The sequence below is a fragment of the Chlorocebus sabaeus genome, chromosome 2 (assembly GCF_047675955.1).
Source record: "Chlorocebus sabaeus isolate Y175 chromosome 2, mChlSab1.0.hap1, whole genome shotgun sequence".
NCBI classification, from domain to species: domain Eukaryota; kingdom Metazoa; phylum Chordata; class Mammalia; order Primates; family Cercopithecidae; genus Chlorocebus; species Chlorocebus sabaeus.
In genome coordinates, this window is record NC_132905.1 from 67322915 (window position 1) to 67346323 (window position 23409).

General features: G+C 42.4%; 1 protein-coding gene across 1 annotated transcript in view; it reads right to left on the bottom strand.

Moving 5' to 3' along the window:
* The window catches only part of SAMHD1 (SAM and HD domain containing deoxynucleoside triphosphate triphosphohydrolase 1), a 57780-nt gene that overhangs the window by 19450 nt on the left and 14921 nt on the right, over positions 1–23409 (bottom strand). Inside the window, 8 exon segments of the mRNA NM_001292080.1 lie at positions 100–215; positions 1289–1380; positions 6871–6979; positions 7097–7197; positions 9553–9708; positions 17731–17801; positions 21152–21267; positions 22628–22788. Coding sequence (NP_001279009.1) covers positions 100–215; positions 1289–1380; positions 6871–6979; positions 7097–7197; positions 9553–9708; positions 17731–17801; positions 21152–21267; positions 22628–22788 — 922 coding nt within the window.

Sequence of the window (23409 nt, forward strand, 5' to 3'; positions counted from 1 at the left end):
AAATGAAAAATAAAAGAAAGAAAAATAACTCACTGGCAATTCAAGGACATCTTATAGTTTATCTGAGATGGACCATCTATGTTACCTGTTACTTCTTACCTGTCAGCTTAGTATAGGCTTCCATGTCATCAATTGCTGTAGAAATGCGATACTTTTTTCCTCCAGCACCTGTAATCTCTATATAGTCGTCTGCTTTGAGGAAAGCATCTGTAATCCTAAAAATCATTTTGCAAAAATTTATGCTTATGAGAAATTTTGAATATTTGCCTTATGTCTTACTTAAGGAAATCTTTCTACTTTAGGGAAATAAAATAATGAGGCACAATGTTCTAAAGACAACTGTGTCTCCACCATACCAAATTTGTGCTTGGTGACCTGTGAGCTACCGTGCTTACTGTGTTCCAGGCACTGTGGCAGGGCTTTACATTCACCATCTTATTTAATCTTCCCAACAATAAGGTAGGTGTATTCAGCCCTCATTTTATAGATGCAGAAATGAAGTAAATTTTGATTTAACCAAGTTAGGAAGAAACAGGGCCAGGCTTTGAACCTAGATCTCTCTGAATTACAAAACAACAACAACAAAAACTCTTACCAAAGTATTAACATACAAATAGGAGAATGTTCTCCAAGTAATCTGCTCATGACAAACGATAGGTAAAAATAGGAATGAAGCTAAACTTCCTCAACACAAATGTGAAAATGAACATGAAAGGTTTATTAATTTAAGGCTATTTTAGAGACATGGAAGTAGTAACTTGACTCACACCCAGTGTTTGATAACTCCTCATGAAATCTTTGAGTCACGGGGAGACCTGGCTGTACAGTTTTCTGCTATGGTTCTGACTGGGTTAGGAAGAGGTAAAATTGCTGTTGGTTTTACCACTTGGTACTAATTTTGATAAATATTTGACAGGATACAAATAGACATTAATCTTAATCCTTAAAGTTAATTTTTGTCATTAATCTCAGAATTCAAATATTCACGTCCTACCTCCCATTCTGCTGATGACTAATATCTGGTACGTAAGTGACTAGCTGTGCCGAGGTCCTGGGTGATCTCGGCACTGCCGCTTCATGTCTGGCCTAAGTCCCTTTATCCACTTCTCTCCTTTTCCTCCAACTAAATTAACTCTATGCTAGATTTTTTTCTTTAAGGAAACCACTTTAAATTTAATCACTTAATATTTACTTGAACTTATCTAGAAATGTCTAGTTGAGCCTAGTATGATACTCTAGCCAAGTATCAAGGAAAATTTTATAGGGAAATGACAATCAAGTTTCTTACATTGTATCAATAATGTTGCCAACTTTGTGTTGATAAGCTCTACGGTGTAAAGAGTTGCGAGTGTGGAACATGTCATACAGATTTCCAACTTCCTGCAGGAAAACATGAAGTAAATATTAATAGGATCAGATTATGTTAACCTTATTAGAGACAAGTATACAGGACAAGGAAAAGGGATTGTGGCAGACAAGAGGGCTTTGAACAGGGACTTCTTCATTAACACCTTTGACCCCACTACAAAATGAGGAGGCAGATTAGTAAAGCCATTTATTGGCTTGCAACTTTCATTCCTTTTTATTTTTATTTTTTATTTTTTTAAAGACAAGGTCTTGCTATGTTACTCAGGCTGGTCTTAAGTGATCTTCCCACCTCAACCTTGCTGGGATAACATGCATCAGCTACTGTGCCCAGCTAACTTTCATTCTTTGTTTTTTTTTTTTTTTTTTTTTTTTAGATAGAGTCTTGCTCTGTTGGCCAGGCTGTAGTACAAGTCTTTCATTGCAAGAATGTTCATTCTTTTTCTTTTCTTTTCTTTTCTTTTTTTTTTTTTTGAGATGGGGTCTCGCTCTGTCGCCCAGGCTGGAGTGCAGTGGCTTGATCTCGGCTCACTGCAAGCTCCACTTCCTGAGTTCACGCCGTTCTCCCGCCTCAGCCTCCTGAGTAGCTGGGACTACAGGCACCTGCCACCACGCCCGGTTAATTTTTTTGTATGTTTTTTAGTAGAGACGGGTTTTCACCGTGTTAGCCAGGATGGTCTCGATCTCCTGACCTCGTGATCCGCCCGTCTCGGCCTCCCAAAGTGCTGGGATTACAGGCTTGAGCCACCGCGCCCAGCCAGAACTTTCATTCTTAATAAACTAGGCCAGGCCGGGCGCGGTGGCTCAAGCCTGTAATCCCAGCACTTTGGGAGGTCGAGACAGGCGGATCACGAGGTCAGGAGATCGAGACCATCCTGGCTAACCCGGTGAAACCCCGTCTCTACTAAAAAATACAAAAAAACTAGCTGGGTGAGGTGGCGGGCACCTGTAGTCCCAGCTACTCGGGAGGCTGAGGCAGGAGAATGGCGTAAACCCAGGAGGCGGAGCTTGCAGTGAGCTGAGATCCAGCCACTGCACTCCAGCCTGGGCAACAAAGCCAGACTCCGTCTCAAAAAAAAAAAAAAAAAAAAAAAAAAAAAAAAAACTAGGCCAGGCACGATGGCTCACACCTGTAACCCTAGCACTTTGGGAGGCCGAGGTGGGCAGATCACCTGAGGTCAGGAGTTCAAGATCAGCTTGGCCAACATGGTGAAACCCTGTCTCTACAAAAATACAAAATTAGCCAGGCATGATGACAGGTGCCTGTAATCCCAGCTAATAGGGAGGCTGAGGTGGGAGAATCGCTTGAACCCAGGAGGCAGAGGTTGCAGTGAGCCGAGACCACGCCATTGTACTCCAGCCTGGGCCACAGAGCAAGACTGCATCTCAAAAAAAAATAAAACGTGGCTGGGCGCAGTGACTCACGCCTGTAATCCCAGCACTTTGGGAGGCCGAGGCAGGTGGATCCCGAGGTCAGGAGATCAAAACCATCCTGGCTTACACGGTGAAACGCCGCCTCTACTAAAAATACAAAAAAATTAGCCGGGCATGGTGGCAGGCGCTTGTAGTCCCAGCTACTCGGGAGGCTGAGGCAGGAGAATGGCGTGAACCTGGGAGGCGGAGCTTGCAGTGAGCTGAGATCGAGCCACTGCACTCCAGCCTAGGTGACAGAGCGAGATTCTGTCTCAAAAAACAAAAAACAAAAAAAACAAACCCCTAAAATCTACTACATGCTCAAACTCTGTGACAGGTTCTGTTTCAGGCATATATATATATATATATATTCAGGCATATATATATGCATATATATGTATATAAATATATATTTTAGTCCTCCCAATAACTGTAGGAAATAGGTATCACTATTCTTATGTTCTTCATTCTTGACTTTCTTTTTCTTTTTTTTTTTTTAGACAGCCTCACTCTGTCACCCAGGTTAGAATGCACTGGCACACAATCTTGGCTCACTGCAACCTCCACCTCCCAGGTTGAAGTGATTCTCGTACCTCAGCCTCCTGAGTAGCTGGGATTACAGGTGTATGCTACCACACCTGGCTAATTTTTGTATTTTCAGTAGAGACAGGGTTTCACCATGTTGGCCAGGCTGGTCTCAAACTTGTAAGCTTAAGCGATCTGCCCACCTCGGCCTCATGAAGTAGTGGGATTATGGGATTACAGGTATGAGCCACCACACCTAGCCGTACTTGACTTTCTATAGTATAGTACTATACTACTTTTTGATGACATGACTGCCATCTAACAGGGACCTAGTGATTTCAGTTGTTTAACTACAGTTGACCTTTAACAACACATGTTTGAACTGTAAGAGTTCACTTATACAGATTTTCTTGCCCCGCTGCCACCCCTGAGACAGTAAGAACAACCCCTCCTCTTCCTGAGTCTATTTAATGTGAAGACGACGAGGATGAAGACCTTTATGATCATCCACTTCTACTTAATGAATAGTAAATATACTTTCCCTGCCTTATGATTTTTTTTTTTTTTTTGAGAGGAGTCTTGCTCTGTCACACAGGCTGGAGTGCAGTGGCGCAATCTCGGCTCACCACAACCTCTGCCTCCCAGGTTCAAGTGATTTTTCTGCCTCAGCCTCCCAAGTAGCTGGGATTACAGGTGCTCACCACTGCACCCAGCTAATTTTTGTATTTTGAGTAGAGACAAGGTTTCACCATGTTGCCCAGGTTGGGCAGGCTGGTCTCGAACTCTTTTTTTTTTTTTTTTTTTTTTTTTTTTGAGACGGAGTCTCGCTTTGTCACCCAGGCTAGAGTGCAGTGGCCGGATCTCAGCTCACTGCAAGCTCCGTCTCCCAGGTTCACGCCATTCTCCTGCCTCAGCCTCCCACGTAGCTGAGACTACAGGCGCCCGCCACCTCGCCCGGCTAGTTTTTTGTATTTTTAGTAGAGACGGCGTTTCACCATGTTAGCCAGGATGGTCTCGATCTCCTGACCTCGTGATCCGCCCGTCTCGACCTCCCAAAGTGCTGGGATTACAGGCTTGAGCCACCGCGCCCGGCCTGGTCTCGAACTCTTAATCTCAGGTGATTCACCCACCGTGGCCTCCCAAAGTGCTGGGATTACAGGCGTTAGCCACTGCGCCTGGCCTTGCCTTATGATTTTCTTAATAGCATTTTCTTTTCTTTTCTTTTTTTTTTTTTTTTTGAGATGGAGTCTCGCTCTGTCGCCCAGGCTGGAGTGCAGTGGCCGGATCTCAGCTCACTGCAAGCTCCGCCTCCCGGGTTCTCGCCATTCTCCTGCCTCAGCCTCCCGAGTAGCTGGGACTACAGGCGCCCGCCACCTCGCCCGGCCAGTTTTTTGTATTTTTTAGTAGAGACAGGGTTTCACCGAGTTAGCCAGGATGGTTTCGATCTCCTGACCTCGTGATCCGCCCGTCTCGGCCTCCCAAAGTGCTGGGATTACAGGCTTGAGCCACCGCACCCGGCCGCATTTTCTTTTCTTTAGCTTACTTTATTGTAAGAATACAGTAGATGGGGCATGGTGGCTCCAACATGTAATACCAGCACTTTGGGAGGCCAAGGAGGGCAAATCGCTTCAGGTCAGGAGTTCGAGACCAGTCTGGGGAACATAGCGAAACCCTCTCTCTACAAAAAAAATAGAAAAATTAGCCCGGTATAGTGGCATGTGCCTGTGGTTGCAGCTACTTGGGAAGCTGAAGTGGGAGATTTGCTTGAGCTGGAAAGGTGGAGATTGCAGTTATTAGAGATTGCACCACTACACTCCAATCTGGGTGACAGAGTAAGATCCTGTATCAAAATAATAACAATAATAATAATAATATATGACACATGTAACATTCAAAATAGGCTGGGTACAGTGGCTCATACCTATAATCATAGCACTTTAGGAGGCTGAGGTGGGTGGGTTGCTTGATCCCAGGAGTTTGAGACCAGCCTGGGCAACACAGTGAAATCCCACCTCTATCAAATAAATTTCAAAATTAACCAAGCATAGGCCTGTAGTCCCAGCTACTCAAGAGGCAGAGGAGGAAGGATCAGTTGAGCCCAGGAAGTCAAGGCTACGTGCATTATGATAGTGCCACTGTACTCCAGCCTGAGTGATAGAGCAAGACCCTGTCTGGAAACAAAACAAAAACCAAAAAAACATACAAAATGTGTGTAACTGACCATTAAAGTTATCAATAAGGCTTCTAGTCAACAGGAGGCTATTAGTAGTTCAGTTTTTGGGAAGTCAGAAGTTGTATGCAGGACGCAGGCCAGGCACAGTGGCTCACACCTATAATCCCAGCACTTTGGGAGGCCAAAGTGGGTGGATCACTTGAGGTCAGGAGTTCGAGACCAGCCTGGCCAACCTGGTGAAACCCCATTGTCTAATAAAAAGACAAAAATTAGCTGGGCGTGGTGGCATGCACCTGTAAACCTAGCTAGTCATGAGGCTGAGGCAGAAGAATCACTTGAACCCAGGAGGCAGAGCTTGCAGTGAGCCAAGATCGTGCCATTGCACCCTAGCCTAGGCACTCTGACTCCAAAAAAAAAAAAAAAAAAAAGAAAAGAAAAGTTATATATAGATTTTCAACTAGGAGAGGGGGTAGCACCCCTAAACACGATTTTGTTCAGGTGTTAACTGTATAACATTTTTCAACACTAATATAGTGATTAAAAATGAGACTCTGGGCTGGGCGCGGTGGCTCATGCCTATAATCACAGCACTTTGGGAGGCTGAGGCAGCCAGATCACGAGGTCAGGAGATCGAGATCATCCTGGCTAACACGGTGAAACCCCATCTCTACTAAAAATACAAAAAAAACCTAGCCGGGCGAGGTGGCAGGCGCCTGTAGTCCCAGCTACCAGGGAGGCTGAGGCAGGAGAATGGGGTGAACCTGGGAGGTGGAGCTTGCAGTGAGCCGAGAAGGCACCACTGCACTTTGGGTGGTGGAGCGAGACTCCATCTCAAAAAAAAAAAAAAAAAGAGAGACTCTGGAAACAAATTTTTTGGGTTGAGATTCCAACTCTACTACTTGTTAATTATATGCCTTCTCTGTGCCTTAATTTGCTCGCCTGTTGAATGGAATAATAGTATCTATCTCACAGGGTTATACGGAATAAGTTGATCCGTCCAAAGCACTTAAAATAATGCCTCATACAAGCCAGGCATGATAATGTGCACCGGTAGTCCCAGCTACTTGGGAGGCTGAGGAGGGAGGATCACTTGAGCTCAGGAGTTCAAGACTAGCCTGGGGAACACAGTGAGATCCTATTTCAAAAAAAATGCAACCAACCAAACAAAAAAACCCCAAAACCAGTGTCTGACTCAAAACTTAATAAATGTCCATTTTAATTTTATTATTATTTAATAATGCAGTAGGAGGGAAGAGACTAAAGATATTTACAAATCCTAGGAATTAAGTAAAGAGATTGTCGATTTACCAATTATTCCAAATTGTCAAATGGTTATTTCCAAATTTCAGACCAGGAACAACACTCTTCTTATTATCTCCTCTGGCAGAGCTTACCTTATCTCTAGCACAAATATGCAACTCATTGCCTACTTCACAGACACGGGCAAACTTAATGAAGCGCTTGTAATCAAAATTATTTTGGATTCCAAGATGATGGCAGTCCCTAGAAGGATTCCAAAGCAGAGATATGAAATTTTTCAACAAGGAAGCTGTACCTTAAATAGTAATCTAAATTTATATAAATATTTTAGCCAACTTTTCAGAAGTGTTCAATGCATACCTGGCAAAATAATCCCATTTGTCCACATCAATGCCATTTCTTTTATTAGACACTATCTCATAAAGGAAGCTTTTCCTTTCAGGACGCCCTTTATATGGCCACTGGAAGGCAAGAAAACCCACTGGAAGTTTTAGGACAGGCACCAAATCTATTTATAGTCAAAGCAAAGCAATTTTATTAATCTGTAAATTATAAACAGATACCTGACTGGGAATATAAGATAAACTAGAAGGTTCTATTCCTTCTTCCACTTCATTTCAAAACTAGTAGAAAGGGAAAAGAAATGCTAAGGTATATGATACCTTATTGTTACCACATTTTCTTTTCTTGTGTCACTGAAAAGATCTTAACTGTATTACATTTCCCAAAACCAACAACAACTGTGTTTTCTTGGTTTATAAACCAAGTTTTTGAAAAATATAAAATCTAGGCCAGGCGCAGTGGCTCACGCCTGTAATCCCATCACTTTGGGAGGCCGAGGAGGGCAGATAACGAGGTCAGGAGTTCAAGACCAGCCTGGCCAAGATGGTGAAACCTCATCTCTACTAAAAATACAAAAATTAGCCAGGCTAGGTAGCAAATGCCTGTAAACCCAGCTACTCGGGAGGCTGAGGTAGAAGAATCACCTGAACTCAGGAGGTGGAGGTTGCAGTGAGCTGAGGTTATACTACTGCCCTCTAGCCTGGGCAACACAGCAAGACTTCGTCTCAAAAATAAAAAAAAAAAAAAATATAAAATCTAATAATAAACTAATGATGCTTGAATTCATGCATTAAAATAGTACTATCTTTCAAAGTAGCTACACACCTAGTCTAAATAATATGCATTGTTGAATGTATTCTTTGAGCTCAATTGTTTTGGAAATAGGATATTTACTACAAAACCCATCTCTTTATCTTATACTGTAAGTACGCTTGTATATATTTGAGGAAACAACCCTAAAAGTCTCAGGGGGAAATTATTTTCCAACTTTATTTTTAATTAAAAAAATACAAAAGATCAAAAAGGAAACAAAACAGATTTTTCATTGAACCAGTTCAACTTTTTTGTAGATCTCCATATATTTAAATATTTCAAATATGATTTTTTTTTTTTTTTTTATTTGGAGACAGGGTATAGCTCTGTTGCCCAGGCTGGAGTGCAGTTGCACAATCACAGATCACTGCAGGCTGCCTCAGCCCCCCAAGCATCTGAGACAACAGGCATGATGCAGGGTTTCAGTATGTTATCCAGGCTGATCTCAAACTCCAGGACTCAAGTGATCCTCTCATCATGGCCTCCCAAAGTGCTGGGATTACAGGCATGAGCCACTGAGCCTGGCCAAATATGTTCATTTTAATGGCTAGATGAAACATACACATTTACATTCCAAACAAAATTACTTTAGGCTTCTATATAAAATACTGCAGGCCAGGTACGGTGGCTCACGGCTGTAATCCCAGCACTTTGGGAGGCCAAAGTGGGAGAATCACTTGAGCCCAGGAATTCGAAACCAGCTTAGGCAACATAGTGAGACCACATCTCTAAAAAAAAATTTTTTTAAATGAATAAAATACTGCATATATATTCACTAAAAAATAATTTATGGCCGGGCACAGTGGCTCACGCCTGTAATCCCAGCACTTTGGGAGGCTGAGGTGGGTGGATCACCTGAGGTCAGGAGTTTGAGACCAGCCTGGGCAACATGGTGAAACCCCGTCTCTACTAAAAATCCAAAGATTAGCCGAGCGTGGTGGCACACACCTGTAATCCCAGCTACACGGGAGGCTGAGGCAAGAGAATTGCTTGGGCCTGGGAGACGGAGGTTGCACTGAACTGAGATCGTGCCACTGCACTCCAGCCTCGCCGACAGAGTAAGACAGGAAAGGGCAGGGCAGGACAGGGCAGGGAAGGGAAGGGAAGGGAAAGAATTTATGCCAAGCACAGTGGCTCACACCTGTAATCCCGCACTTTCAGAGGCAGAGCTGGGCAGATCACTTGAGATCAGGATTTCAAGACTAGCCTGGGCAATGTGACAAAACCCCATCTCTACAAAAAATACAAAAATTAACTGGGCATGGTAGTGCACGTTTGTGGTCCCAGCTACTCAGGAGGCTGAGGTGGGAGGATCGCTTGAGCCTGGGAGGTGGAAGTTGCAGTGAGCTGAGATTGCACCACTGCACTCCAGTCTGTGTGACAGAGTAAGATCCTGTCTCAAAAAAAAAAAAAAAAAAAAAAAAAAAAAAAAAAAAAAAGAATTTCTGTATATATAGTTTTGGGAAGTAACTTCTAAATATTTCACTTGAGAGGTAGAAAAAAATATAAGCCTTTCATTTTTTGCATTAAACAGTAGAAACATAGAACTCATATTTTACCATTTAGCCTCTAAAATAGCCAAATGTATAACTCAGAAGGAATCATGAAAAGGCTAGATGAAAAGCACCAGTCAGTTAAAATTAAGTTGTACAGAAACTTACCAAAACACCTTTGACAGGTGATTCAAGTGGTCCTACAATTTGTTCCTTGATAAAGCAAATATCTTCTTCAGGGATGAGACCATAGTGTTCCATGACAGGCTTGATTCCATTAGAATTAATAAGGTGCTCAAACATCATAACTGAGCCTTGTTCATGCTAGGAAAAGTAAGCACAATATGATGTGTTAAAGATTCTAGCCCACTGGAAGTCCTGATTAACAAAATTATCCTCAATTCCAAGTAATTCTGAGATAAGGGTCTATTGCATATTAATTCTCTAGTTTCTAACCACAATCTTAGGAACATTTTTAAAAACCTGTCAGATTTTTCATGATTTTACTAGTCTACAAAACTTTTACAAAACTTATTATTTCATAAACATATTTAACGCATTTTATGATATAATCACTTACAGTACCTAACTGAATATTACAAGATCATGTAGATAGAATTACATTTAATAAATATCATCATAAAATTGAATTTTATGTTTTCATCAGCCTTTGAACATGTGCAGTTATAAGCTCTGTTAGGCACTACCATCTAGTGGTGAAAAGGGGTAACTGCAAACTTGCCAGTAAAAACAAAGCTCTCCCTTGAAATCTCAAATTGGCCTGTTTGCTCATCTCTGCTCACTGATTCACAATCAATGTAAAGGATCAAATGAACTCCTGAAGACATCTGCCCTTTCCTAGGTCCTACCGTAAACTAACTCAAGATGAAAATTAAAACCTGAACTGTCCTGTAACTTTTTTTTTTTTTTTTTTAAAGAGACAGGGAATCGCTCTGTTGCCCTGGCTACAGTCCAGTGGTATGATCATGGGGGTCACTGTAGCCTTGAACTCCTGGGCTCAAGTGATCCTCCCATTTCAGCCTCCTGAGTAGCTGAAACCACAGGTGCGCACCACCCTACCCAGCTAATTTTAAAATTTTTTTGTAGAGGCAGGGTCTTGATTTGTTGACCAGGTTGGTCTTGAACTCCTAGGCCCAAGTAATCCTCCTGTCTCAGCCTCCCAAAGTGGTGGGATTACAAGCACCTTGCCCTGTAACTATTCTTCCCCCCTGCCCAGAAACAATTCTTGCTCCAGAAATTATTCTTTTTTTTTTTTTTGAGATGGAGTCTCACTCTGTCACCCAGGCTGGAGTGCAGTGCCGCCATCTTGGCTCACTGCAAGCTCCACCTCCCAGGTTCACGCCATTCTCCTGCCTCAGCCTCCTGAGTAGCTAGGACTACAGGCACGTGCCACCACGCCTGGATAATTTTTTTTGTATTTTTAGTAGAGACGGGGTTTCACCATGTTAGCCAGTATGGCCTTGATCTCCTGACTTCGTGATCCGCCCGCCTCGGCCTCCCAAAGTGCTGGGATTACAGACGTGAGCCACCGTGCCCAGCTGAAACTATTCTTAAAAACAGAATCAGGGCTGGGTGCTGTGGCTCACACCTGTAATCCCAGCATTTTGGGAAGCTGAGGTGGGCGGATCACTTGAGGTCAGGAGTCCAAGTTTGGCCAACATGGCAAAACCCTGTGTCTACTAAAAAATACAAAATTAGCCAGGCACGTAGTGCGCACCTATAATCCCAGCTACTTGGGGGACTGAGGCAGATGAATCACTTGAACCCCGAGCGTGGAGGTTGCAGTGAGCCGAGATCGCCCTGCACTCCAGCCTGGGTGGGCAACAGAATGAGACTCTGTCTCAAAAACAAACAACAACAACAAAAAACCCACAAAAACAGAATCAGGCTGGGTGCAGTGGCTCACATTTATAATCCCAGCATTTTTTTTGAGAGGCAAAGGTGGGAGGATTGCTTGAGCACAGGAGGTCGAGACCAGCCTGGGCAACAAAGCAAGACCCTGTTTCTACAAAAAGATAAAAAAATTGGCTGGGTATAGTGGCATGCCCCTGTGGTCCCAGCTACTTGGGAGACTAGTGCGGGGGGATTGCTTGAGCCCAGGTGGCTGAGGCTGCAGTTAGCTGTGTTCATGCCTGCACTCCAACCTAGGCAACAGAGAAAGACCTTGTCTCCAAAAACAACAACAAACAAATTGGCCGGGAGCAGTAGCTCACGCATGTAATCCCAGCACTTTGGGAGGCAGAGGTGGGTGGATCACGAGGTCAGGAGATCGAGATCATCCTGCCCAACATGGTGACACCCTCTCTCTACTAAAAATACAAAAATTAGGCTGGGCACGGTGGCTCAAGCCTGTAATCCCAGCACTTTGGGAGGCCGAGACGGGCGGATCACGAGGTCAGGAGATCGAGACTATCCTGGCTAATACGGTGAAACCCCGTCTCTACTAAAAAATACAAAAAAACTAGCCGGGCGAGGTGGCGGGCGCCTGTAGTCCTAGCTACTCGGGAGGCTGGGGCAGGAGAATGGCGTAAACCCGGGAGGCGGAGCTTACAGTGAGCTGAGATCCGGCCACTGCACTCCAGCCTGGGCGACAGAGCGAGACTCCGTCTCAAGAAAAAAAAAAGAAAAAAAACAAAAACAAAAATTAGCTGGGCGTGGTGGCACGCGCCTATAGTCCCAGCTACTCAGGAGGCTGAGGCGGGAGAAACGCTTGAACCCGGGAGGTGGAGGTTGTGGTGAGCTGAGATTGTGCCACTGCACTACAGGCTGGGCGACAGAGCGAGACTCTATCTCAAAAAAACAAAACAAAGCAAAACAAAACAAAGACCAAATTGAATCAAGATATATCAATTACAAAGAGGAAAAATAGCAACTTTATAGTGGAGAAATTTGACAAACAATGCCTTAATCAAGTAATCAGAATTAATATCACTGGTATTGGCTCAACTAGGTTTTATGTGCCTCCTGAGATACACTATCAAGGACGTATCACTTTTTTTTTGGAGACAGAGTCTAGCTCTGTCGCCCAGGCTGGAGTGCAGTGGCGTGATCTCCGCTTACTGCAATCTCCGCCTCCTGGGCTCAAGCAATTCTCCTTCCTCAGCCTCCCAAGTAGGCATGTGCCACCACACCCAGCTAATTTTTTTTGTGGTTTTTTTTTTTTTTTCGCTTTCGTTTCCCAGGCTGGAGTGAAATGGCGTGATCTTGGCTCACGGCAACCTCCGCCTCCTGGGTTCAGGTGATTCTCCTGCCTCAGCCTCCTGAGTAGCTGGGATTACAGGTGACCATCACCACGCCCAGAAAATTTTTATATTTTTAGTAGAGACAGGGTTTCGCCATATTGGGCAGGCTGGTCTCAAACTCCTGACCTCAGGTGACCAACCCACCTCGGCCACCCAAAGTGCTGGAATTACAGACGTGAGCCACCGCATCCGACCTGGACACATAACTTTTGTGGCATTCTACCAAAAATGCATGGCTTGAATCTATGAGGAAACATCACACTGAAACTCAAATTGATGAATATTCCACAAAATAGCTCACTTGCTCTTTTAAAAAAAATGACAAAGTCACTAACGATAAAGACTGAAGAATTGTTCTAGATCAAAAGAAATTAGAAAAATGGCAACCAAATACAATACGTATTTCTGGACCAGGGAAAAAAAGTTTTTTTCCTCTTTTTCTATATGAACAATTGGTAAAATTTGAAAGTCTGAATTAGATAAGAGTACTGTATCAACATTAATTTACTGATTTTGACAATTATATTATGGTTATATAAGAAAATGTTGTTTTTAGGAAATACCCACTGAAGTATTTATAAATAAAATATTTCAACAATTTACATTCTTTGAGAGACAGGGCTCTTGCTCTATCACTCAGGCTGGAGCTCAGTGGCGTATTCATAGCTCAGTGTATCCTTGAACTCCTGGATTCAAGCAATCCTCCCATCTCAGTCTTCTCAGTAGCTAGGACTACAGGTGTGCACCACCATGACCAGCTGATGTTTTCATAATTTTGTAGAAACAGAGTTTCACTATGTTGCCCAGGCTGGTCTTGAACTCCTGGCCTCAAAGCTATCCTCCTGCCTCAGCCTCCCAAACTTTGGGATTACAGGTGTGAGCCACTGTGTTCAGTCTAAAAACGAACTTTCTTTCTTTGAGACAGGTTCTCACTCTATTACCTACTTTGGAGTGCAGTAGCACGATCACAGCTCATTGCAGCCTCGACCTCCCAGGCTCAAGCAATCCTGCCACCCCACCATGCCTGGCTAATTTTTAAATTTTTTTGTAGAGATGGGGTTTCACCATGTTGTCCAGGCTGGTCTTGAACTCCTGGGCTCAAGCGATCTGCCCACCTTGGCCTCCCAAAATGTTGGTATTACAACCATGAGCCACTGTGCCTGGTCAAAACTTACTTTCTAATGATTCAGAAAAAAAATTTATATATGAAGAGGGAGTATTTTAAAAAATAAAAATGAGGTGGATCACTTGAACCTGGGAGGTGGAGGTTGCAGTGAGCTTAGATGACATCACTGAGCTCCTGCCCGCATGACAAGGCAAGACCCTGTCTCAAAAACAATAAAATAAAAATAAATAAATAAATAAAATAAGTAAGGGATTTTCAAAAGAGTAGTTTTAAATATATCAATGCCAACTGTGAATATACTGGCAAACAGAAAAAAATAAGTTTCATAAAGCTAGCACAGACCATAATAACAACAATAACTAAAATTATAAGGAACTTAGGAGTAAGTATAACAAAGATGTATGATTTTCGTGGCCAGCCTAGGCAACATAGTAAGACTCCATCTCTACAAATAAAAACCCAGGTGTGATGGTGCAGGCCTGTGGTCTCAGCTACTTGGGAGGCTGAGGTGCAAGGATTGCATGAGTCTGGAAGTCAAGACCAGCCTAGGCAACATAGTAAGACTGTTCTCCACAGAAAAGAAAAAATAAAAACATAAATCTTGTTATAAAGTATGTCAACCTAAAAGGAAGGAGCTGAGAAATATTTAATATAGAGAGTTTATTTGGGCCAAGGTTGAGGACACATTTACAAATTGCCTTGGGGAATGCTTGGGGAGAACAAAAGAGAGGCTCAAGTTATTAAAGAAAAAAGGACTGGCCAGGTGTGGTGGCTTAGGCCTGTAATCTCAGCACTTTAGGAGGCCAAGGTGGGCAGATAGCTTGAGCTTGGCAGTTGAGACCAGCCTGGGCAACACAGTGAGACCTGCCTCTACACAAAATACAAAAAATTAGCTGGGCATGGTAGTGTGTGCTTGTAGTCCCAGCTACTTGGGAAGATGAAGTGGAAGAATTGCTTGAGCCTTGGAAGTCGAGGTTGCAGTAAGATGTGTTTGTGACAAAGCAAGAGCCTGTCGAGGGGAGGGGGAGGGGAAGGGAAGGAGAAGGGGAGGAGAAGGGGAGGGGAATGGGAGGGGGAGGAGGGGGGGGAAGGGGGAAAGAAAAGGAAGGGAAAGAAGGGAAGCAAAGGAAGGTAGGAAGGGAAAAAGAAAGAGAGAGAAAGAGTGAGAAAGAGAGAAAGTGAGGAAGAGAAAAAGAGAAAGACAGAAAGAAAGGAGAGAAAGAAAAGAAAAAGAAAAGAGCACAAATCAGGAGGAGGAGATCACAAAGAGGAGGTGATCACGAAAGCTGTTAGGAGTGTTCACTGGCTTACAGAAGTAACGTTAGTTAGTGATTGGCTACATCTTATGAAGTACAGGGTGTATGGCATTATATGGTTACCTGGCATCCCACACAGCAGCTGACTTCAAGAGGTAATAGTTATTTAGCTCCAGGGGGTGTGACATGATTGCTGTTCTATTTCAAGGCCTCTCTGGGCCTGATCATGTAAAGGGGCTCATATTTTTCAGATACAAATTTCTTTTCTTTTTTTTTTTTTCCTCCCCAAGTAACAAGTGTGGAAACAGAACAGAATGCAGAATGATTCATTATATATGGGAAGTTAATAAATGTTGGGGTTGGTATTACGGTCAGTGGGGATAGGATGAACTATTTAAAAATTAGGTTTCTTGGCCAGGCACGGTGGCTCACGTCTGTAATCCCAGCACTTTAGGAGACCTAGGCAGGTGGATCATGAAATCAGGAGTTCAAGACCAGCCTAACCAACATGGTGAAACCCCATCTCTACTAAAAATACGAAAGTTAGCCGGGTATGGTAGCACACGCCTGTGTTACCAGGTACTCAGGAGGCTGAGGCAGGAGAATTGCTTGAACCCGGGAGGTGGAGGTTGTAGTGAGCAAAGATTGCACCACTGCACTCCAGCCTGGGTGATAGAGTGAGACTCCATCTCAAAAAAAAAGAAAAAAAGATTTCTCCCATTTACTTACACAAAAATAAATTGTACATGAGCTAAGGATTTAAACGTGAAAGGCAAAATACTTAAAGGAAAATACTTGGTAATGATTGAGTAGATCCTATTAGATCAACTGCAGGAGAAAACAACTATAAGCTCTGGACAACTCCCTGAAGGTCCTGGAGAGAGACCAAAACCAAGCGGATGTTAGACCTCAATACTTAGAAGGGAGAAGTACTAGGTGACATTCCGGTTTTATGGTGTTGAGCCTCAGGGCAGGCCCCAAGACAGAAAAAGTGGTAAGAAACTACCCATTTTACTGGCTTGAAGAACCAGAGTACTTCATCAAAATTGAAAATGTCTGCTTTTCAAAAGGCACCATGAAAAAATGAATTGTCCAAGTCAGACACTGGGGAAAAATATTCACAATACATATACCTAAGCATACATATATAAGGAATTCCACAACTCAATAATCAAAGAGCAAGCAATCAAACTTTTTAAATGAGTAAAATGTTGAGAGTTCTTTGCAGAAGAAGAAATGTCAATAACAAAGTATAAAGTACAGGAAATAGTATTCAACATACATTAGAAAATCGAACCATGAAATACCATTTGACACTCATTAGAAGGGCTAATCTGAAAGGCCAAATGTTGGTGAGGCTATAAAACAGCTGGAACTCCAATACGTTCCGGATGGGAGTGTAAAATGGTACAGCCACATTGGAAAACTCTGGTAGTTTCTTACAGAATTAAATACACATCTACCATATGACCCAGCAATTCTAACTCCTCGGTATTTACCTAAGCGAAGTGAAAATGTGTTTCTTTATTTTATCTATTTTTATGTTTATAAAATAAAATAATACATTTCTGCTGAACATATTTCTTGTTTTAAAAACGTAATTAACTTTCCACACTACAACACAGAAAATGTATTTCTACCAAAATCTTGTACGATAATGTGCACAACCACCTTATTTATAAGTCGAAACCTGAAAACAATCCAAATGCCAACAAAACAAGAAAGGGTAAACAAATTGTGACTTATTCGCACAATGTCACATCACATAGGTGATAAAAAAAGGATCAACTACTGAGGCACACAACATGAACAAATCTCAAAACCATTATGTGGAGTAAATAAAGCAAGGCATAAAATAGAACTTGATTCGGCTTAATCAAGTCTAAGAACAACAAAATTCATTTATGTTTGTGAAAATCAGAAGATGATGGTGGGGTGAGGGGGAGTGGGAATTGACTGGGAAAAAGAACATGGGAATTTTTCAGGAAGATGAAAATGTTCTATATCCTGACTGGGTAATAGTCATATGCATGCATACACCTGTCAAAACTCACTGAACTTAAGATCTGGACAACTTATTGTGTGTGAACTATACCTCAAAAAAAGAGAGAGAAAGAGAAAAAAAAGTGGTTGACATGTAAGAAGTTTTCAATATATATTAATATCCTTTTCTATTCCCGTTCCAGAAATACAGTGTAGTAAAAACCAATCTAATTTTACTTCTCAAAAATTGATCCCAAAATATGAGACAGCCACCTGCAAATGCCTAATTTTAAAATGATTCACTTGATATATATGACTTGGCTAGTCACAGTTAGTTCATGGTCATACCAAATGTGTCAGAATTGGAGTTGGCCTTTTAACATACAGTAGTACAATGCAGCAGAAGGAGCATTAAACTGGCAACTGGTTTTGTATTGCTGATTCCAATAGTTAACAGCTTTGTGATTTTTGACGCATCAATACACATCCAAGAGTTTCCAGTTCCTTTATTTGTAAAAAGGGAGATAATGATAACTTCCTTACAGACTACTGTGAGGACCAAACAAAAACATATATACATATGTGAATGAAAGCACCCTGGATACTGTAATGGGGAAGTATTTTATAACACAGTAGTGGAACCAAACAGATAAATTAACTGAATAACCTGCTTAAATAATCTTTCTTTTTATTGACTATTGAATGTATGAATACATACTGTCCATTTCACCTCCGGGCGAGCAAGTGGAATAAATCGTCCATCAAACATATGAGAAAATGGCCCATGACCTTAAAAACAAAATCAGCCTTAGAACAAGAAAAACATCTGTAAAATAACATAAACTTTTTTTTCTTTTTTTTTTTTTTGAGACGGAGTTTCGCTCTTGTTGCCCAGGCTGGAGTGTAGTGGTGCGATCTTGGCTCAACACAACCTCCACTCCCCAGGTTCAAGCAATTCTCGTGCCTCAGGCTCCCGAGTAGCTGAGATTACAGGCGTGTGCCACCACACTCAGCTAATTTTGTAGTTTTAGTAGAGATGGGGTTTCTCCATGTTGGTCAGGCTGGTCTCGAACTCCTGACCTCAGGTGATCCGCCCATCTCAGCCTTCCAAAGTGCTGGGATTATAGGCGTGAGCCACCACACCTGGCTAAACTGAATTCTTTAATCTTTTTAGTTTAACTTGAATAGCAACAGAAATTAATAATCTAAAAATACAATCACAAAAAGGGACAAACCCTTCCTTCCTATTTCTAAAACAGGAGAACAGGAAGCAGAAACATGGAAAAGCAAGCTCTCCATTGAGCGGTCTCCAGTCACCAGGGCTTACATAAATCTGATAAAAGGGCAGTTTTCGTTGTTTTATGAAGAGACAGAATCTTGCTATGTTGTTCAGGCTGGAGTGCAGTGGCTATTCACAAACATGATCATTATGCACTGTAGCCTTGGACTCCTGACCTCAAGTCATCCTCCTACCTCAGCCACCTGAATAGCTGGGACTACAGGCATGCACCACCACGCAGGGCTTGATAAATGGACAATTCTGTGTAACTGAAAAGAATGTTAATGCCAAAAACTTTTTGAAATCTTCAGATTGAAAATGCCTGGATTAAAATAGCAGTTTTAGGAAAATCACTGGGGCCAGGTGTGGTGGCTCATGCCTGTAATCCCAGCACTTTGGGAGGCTGAGGCAGGTAGATCACTTCAAGTCAGGAGTTCAAGACCAGCCTGGCCAACATGGTAAAAACCCTATCTCTACTAAAAATACAAAAAATTGGCCGGGCTTGGTGGCGGGCGCCTGTAGTCCCAACTATTGAGGAAGCTGAGGCAGGAGAATGGTGTGAACCCAAGAGGCAGAGCTTGCAGTGAGCCGAGATCACACCACTGAACCCCAGCCTGGGTGACAGAGCAAGACTCCATATCAAAATTTTAAAAAAAGGGGCTTGGCGCAGTGGCTCATGCCTGTAATCCCAGCACTTTGGGAGGCCAAAGCAGGTGGATCACGAGGTCAGGAGTTCGAGACAAGCCTGGCCAAGATGGTGAAACCCCGTCTCTACTAAAAATACAAAAATTAGCCGAGTGTGGTGGCAGGCACCTGTAATCCTACCTACTCAGGAGGCTGAGGCAGGAGAATCGCTTAAACCCGGGAGGCGGAGGTTATAGTGAGCTGAGATTGTGCCACTGCACTCCAACCTGGGCAACAGAGCGAGATTCTGTCTCAGGAAAAAAAAAAAAAAAAGAAAATCCACTGGGGTGCAGAAGAAAAAATTAGAATTTATCTTATTACTCTCAAGCTTAAAAAAATCTATCTTTGGCTGGGTGTGGTGGCTCATGCCTGTAATCCCAGCACTTTGGGAGGCTGAGGCAGGTGGATCACCTGAGGTCTACAGTTTGAGACCAGCCTGACCAATATAGTGAAACCCTGTCTCTACTAAAATTATAATAATTAGCTGGGCATGGTGGCGTGTGCCTGTAGTCCCAACTACTCAGGAGGCTGAGGCAGGAGAATTGCTTGAACCCAGGTTGTGGTGAGCCAAGATCGCACAATTGCACTCCAGCCTGGGCAACAGAGTGAGACTGCATCTGAAAAAAAAAAAAAGAAAAGAAGTGAGCCACTTAACTGGAGAGGAAAGTCAACCTAGACTAGCCCTGGCCCTTCTCTGCAAGTCATAGGCTACACATAAAGGCTGGCTAATGCAGTGCTCAGGCTCCTGGGGACTGGTAAAGGTTTCCCAATGATTCTCTCTCAAAATACCAAGAATCCATCAAATTTATCATTTAGGGGCTAGTATTGGTTCTTTGGAAGTTTCCAGGGGGACATAAAAAGAATGCCTACTCGCTTTAAGTATCTAGCTATCTAAACAGGGGCAGATCCCTTCCCCTGCCCTGAGGGTACACACAAACTCTCAGGGTCCCTGAATAAGTAGGAATAAACTATAAGGATAGAGGTAAAAACCCCCATGATTTAAAAGGGACAGTCCCGGCCCAACGTGGTGACTCATGCCTGTATTCCCAACACTTTGGGAGGCCGAAGGAGGTGAATTACTTGAGATCAGGAGTTCGAGACCAGCTTCAACAACATGATGAAACCGCATCTCTACTAAAAATACAAAAAAATGAGCCAGGCGCTACTCGGGAAACTGAGGCAGGAGAGTCACTTGAATCCAGGAGGTGAGATTGCAGTGAGCTGAGATTGTGCCAACTGCACTCCAGTCTGTGTGACAGAGCAAGACTCAAATAAATAAATAAATAAATAAATAAATAAATAAATAAATAGGACAGTCCCCTTTCTCTCTGTCACAGGAAAAGGGTGATACTCTTTTGCTTGGATTAAAGTGGCCCAAGACCTCACATGGATCAGAAAACACAAGTTCTCTAAATGTGTTAATCCACTTGGGCAGATTAGAGATTATAAATATGAAAAAAAAATGGATTTGACCAAATAACTGTAGGAAAAATGGTAATTTTATTTAATAAGAAGGATAAAAGAAAAATAAAATTCACACACCATCCTAAAAACAGTAGTAAGAAAAACTCATTATCAAAACGCCCTTTCATATAACCTGTAATAAAGATGATGGCCGGGCACGGTGGCTCCTGCCTGTAATCCCAGCGCTTTGGGATTTGGGAGGCTGAGGCTGATGGATCACCTGAGTTCAGGAGTTCGAGACCAGCCTGGCCAACATGGTGAAACTCTGTCTCTGCTAAAAATACAAAAATTAGCTGGATATGATGGTGCATGCCTGTAATCCCAGCTACTCGGGAGGCTGAAGCGCGAGAATTGCTTGAAACCAGGAAACAGAGGTTGCAGTGAGCTGATAATGAGCCACTGCACTACAGCCTGGGCAACAGAGCAAGCCTCCGTCTCAAAAAAAACAAAAAAAAAAACAAAAAAAAAACACCCTTTTAGCAAAGATGTCTAACATGAGAAATTCACTGAAAGATGCCAAGAATATAAAATAGCAATGTTTTCTACTTATGAATCATTCTAGGAAGAAGCAACAGTACATTTATACTAATGTCAACTAAAGAATTAAAATACAACTTCCATATTCTCTTGGTTGATCTGATTTTTTAATGTCAAAGAGAGGTAACATATGTTATGATTTTACATAACAACTTTGTCTCTTTGTACGGCTTACCGAGATCATGACAAAGTCCAGCAATCTGAACACAGAGAATATCTCGTTCACTTATCTGCAGCTCTGGTTGTTTTTCACCCAGGGCGCGAACTAGACATCCTGCTAGATACCCCACCCTGTAGAGTAAAAACACAAGAAGTCACTCTTCCGTTTGCAAGAGGAGTGATGGTTCTGGTCCTCAAGAACTTCAGTATGTTTCCTCAAATATTCTAACGTATCTTCAGGGCAACTTTACTCAACAGTCTATTTCAGAACGAGGCAGGAACACACACAAACGGAATCCCAAAAGCAGGACCTCTGGCTTAGTATCACCAATCATTAGAGGAATGCAAATCAAAACCACAGTGAGATACCACTTCACACCCCTTAGGATAGCTACTGTTAAAAAAAGAAAACCAGAAAATAACAAGTGTTGGACATGATGTGGAGAAATTGGAACCCTGTGCACTGTTAGTGGGGATGTATTATGGTGTAGTTGCCATGGAAATCAGTATGGGTGCTCCACAAAAATTAAAAATGGAATTACCACAGTGATTTAGCAATTTCACTTCTGGGTATACATCCACAATAACAAAGTAGGGTCTTGGAAAGATTGGCTGGGCTCGGTGGCTCACGCCTGTAATACTAGCACTTTGGGAGGCTGAGGTGGGCAGATCACTTGAGGTCAGGGGTTTGAGACCAGCCTGGCCAACATGTTGAAGCCCTATTTCTACTAAAAAATACAAAAATTAGCTGAGCGTCGTGGCAGGTACCTGTAATTTCAGCTACTTGGGAGGGTGAGGCAGGAGAATTGCTTGAACCCAGGAGGCACAGGTTGCAGTGAGCCAAGATCGCACCATTGCACTCCAGCCTGGGCAACAGAGCAAGACTCCGTACCGCGCCCCCCCCCCTCCGCCAAAAAAAGAAAGAAAATATATTTGTACAGACATGTTCATAGCAGCACTACTCAAAATAGCCAAGAGGTAAAAGCAACAGGTATCCATCAATAAATGAATAAACAAAATGTGGTGTCTACATATGATAAACATTATTCAACCTTAAAAAGGAAGGAAATAAAAAATAAATTAATTAAAAAACTAATAAAAAAGAAGGAAATACTGACACATGCTACAACATGGATGAACTTTGAGGAAATTATGCTAAGTGAAATATGCCAGTGACAAAAAGACAAATATTGTATGATTTCATTAAGATGAGGTACCTAGAGTAGTCAAATTCATAAACAGAAAGAAGAGGGTCAGGCATGGTGGCTCATGCCTGTAATCCCAACACTTTGGGAGGCTGAGGCGGGCGGATCACCTGAGGTCGGGAGTTCGAGACTGGCCTGGCCAACATGATGAAACTCTATCTCCACTAAAAATACAAAATTAGCCAGAAGTGGTGGCATGTGCCACCATGCCTAGCCTAAGGTAACTATTTCATGAGACAGAGGAAATACCTAAAAACTGCAAGTTCCCCACCCCATTCCCTTCTTACCCTAGACTATGCTCAAATCGATTGTGTGAAGCTCCTGGAAAAACATAGTAACCACCTCCCAGCTGTTTGATGTATCGAAGACGTTGAAATTGAGGTGTGTCAATGATTCGGACGAGGAGAGGGTGGAGCTCAATGTGGCCATGGATAGGATCATTAATAACCTGGAAAATTATGTTTAATTAATATGAGTAATAACATGTAAGTCCACCTGAAATTTGTGTGCAGCCATTCCTAATTATAGTGCAAAGTCAAAGCTATTTGATTTTTCAAGTAAAAATACTAAGGAAAATGACAAGATGTTAACATCATTACCTTATTTAGGTATCACTACCAGACAGATCAAGTATATTGGATCTGAGTATATTTTACTTCTTCTTAATGGATGTGAATAACAGAAAAATAAGGATTTTGATTTTTTTATTATGTATATGACTTAATTAGTCTTTAATAATTTTGTCTTGTATTCAAGTTAAACATACATATTCATTTCGATTTAAACACATTCATTCACATCATGTAAGCCACATCACTATAGGTATTATGTCTACATTTTTTTTTTTTTTTTTTGACATGGAGTCTCACTGTGTCACCCAGGCTGGAGTACAGTGGCACAATCTCGGCTCACTGCAACCTCTGCCTTCCAAGTTCAAGTTATTCTCCTGCCTCAGCCTCCTGAGTAGCTGGGACTACAGGGGTGTGCCACCACACTCAGCTAATTTTTGTATTTTGAGTAGAGACAGGGTTTCACTGTGTTGGCCAGGCTGACCTCAAACTCCTGACCT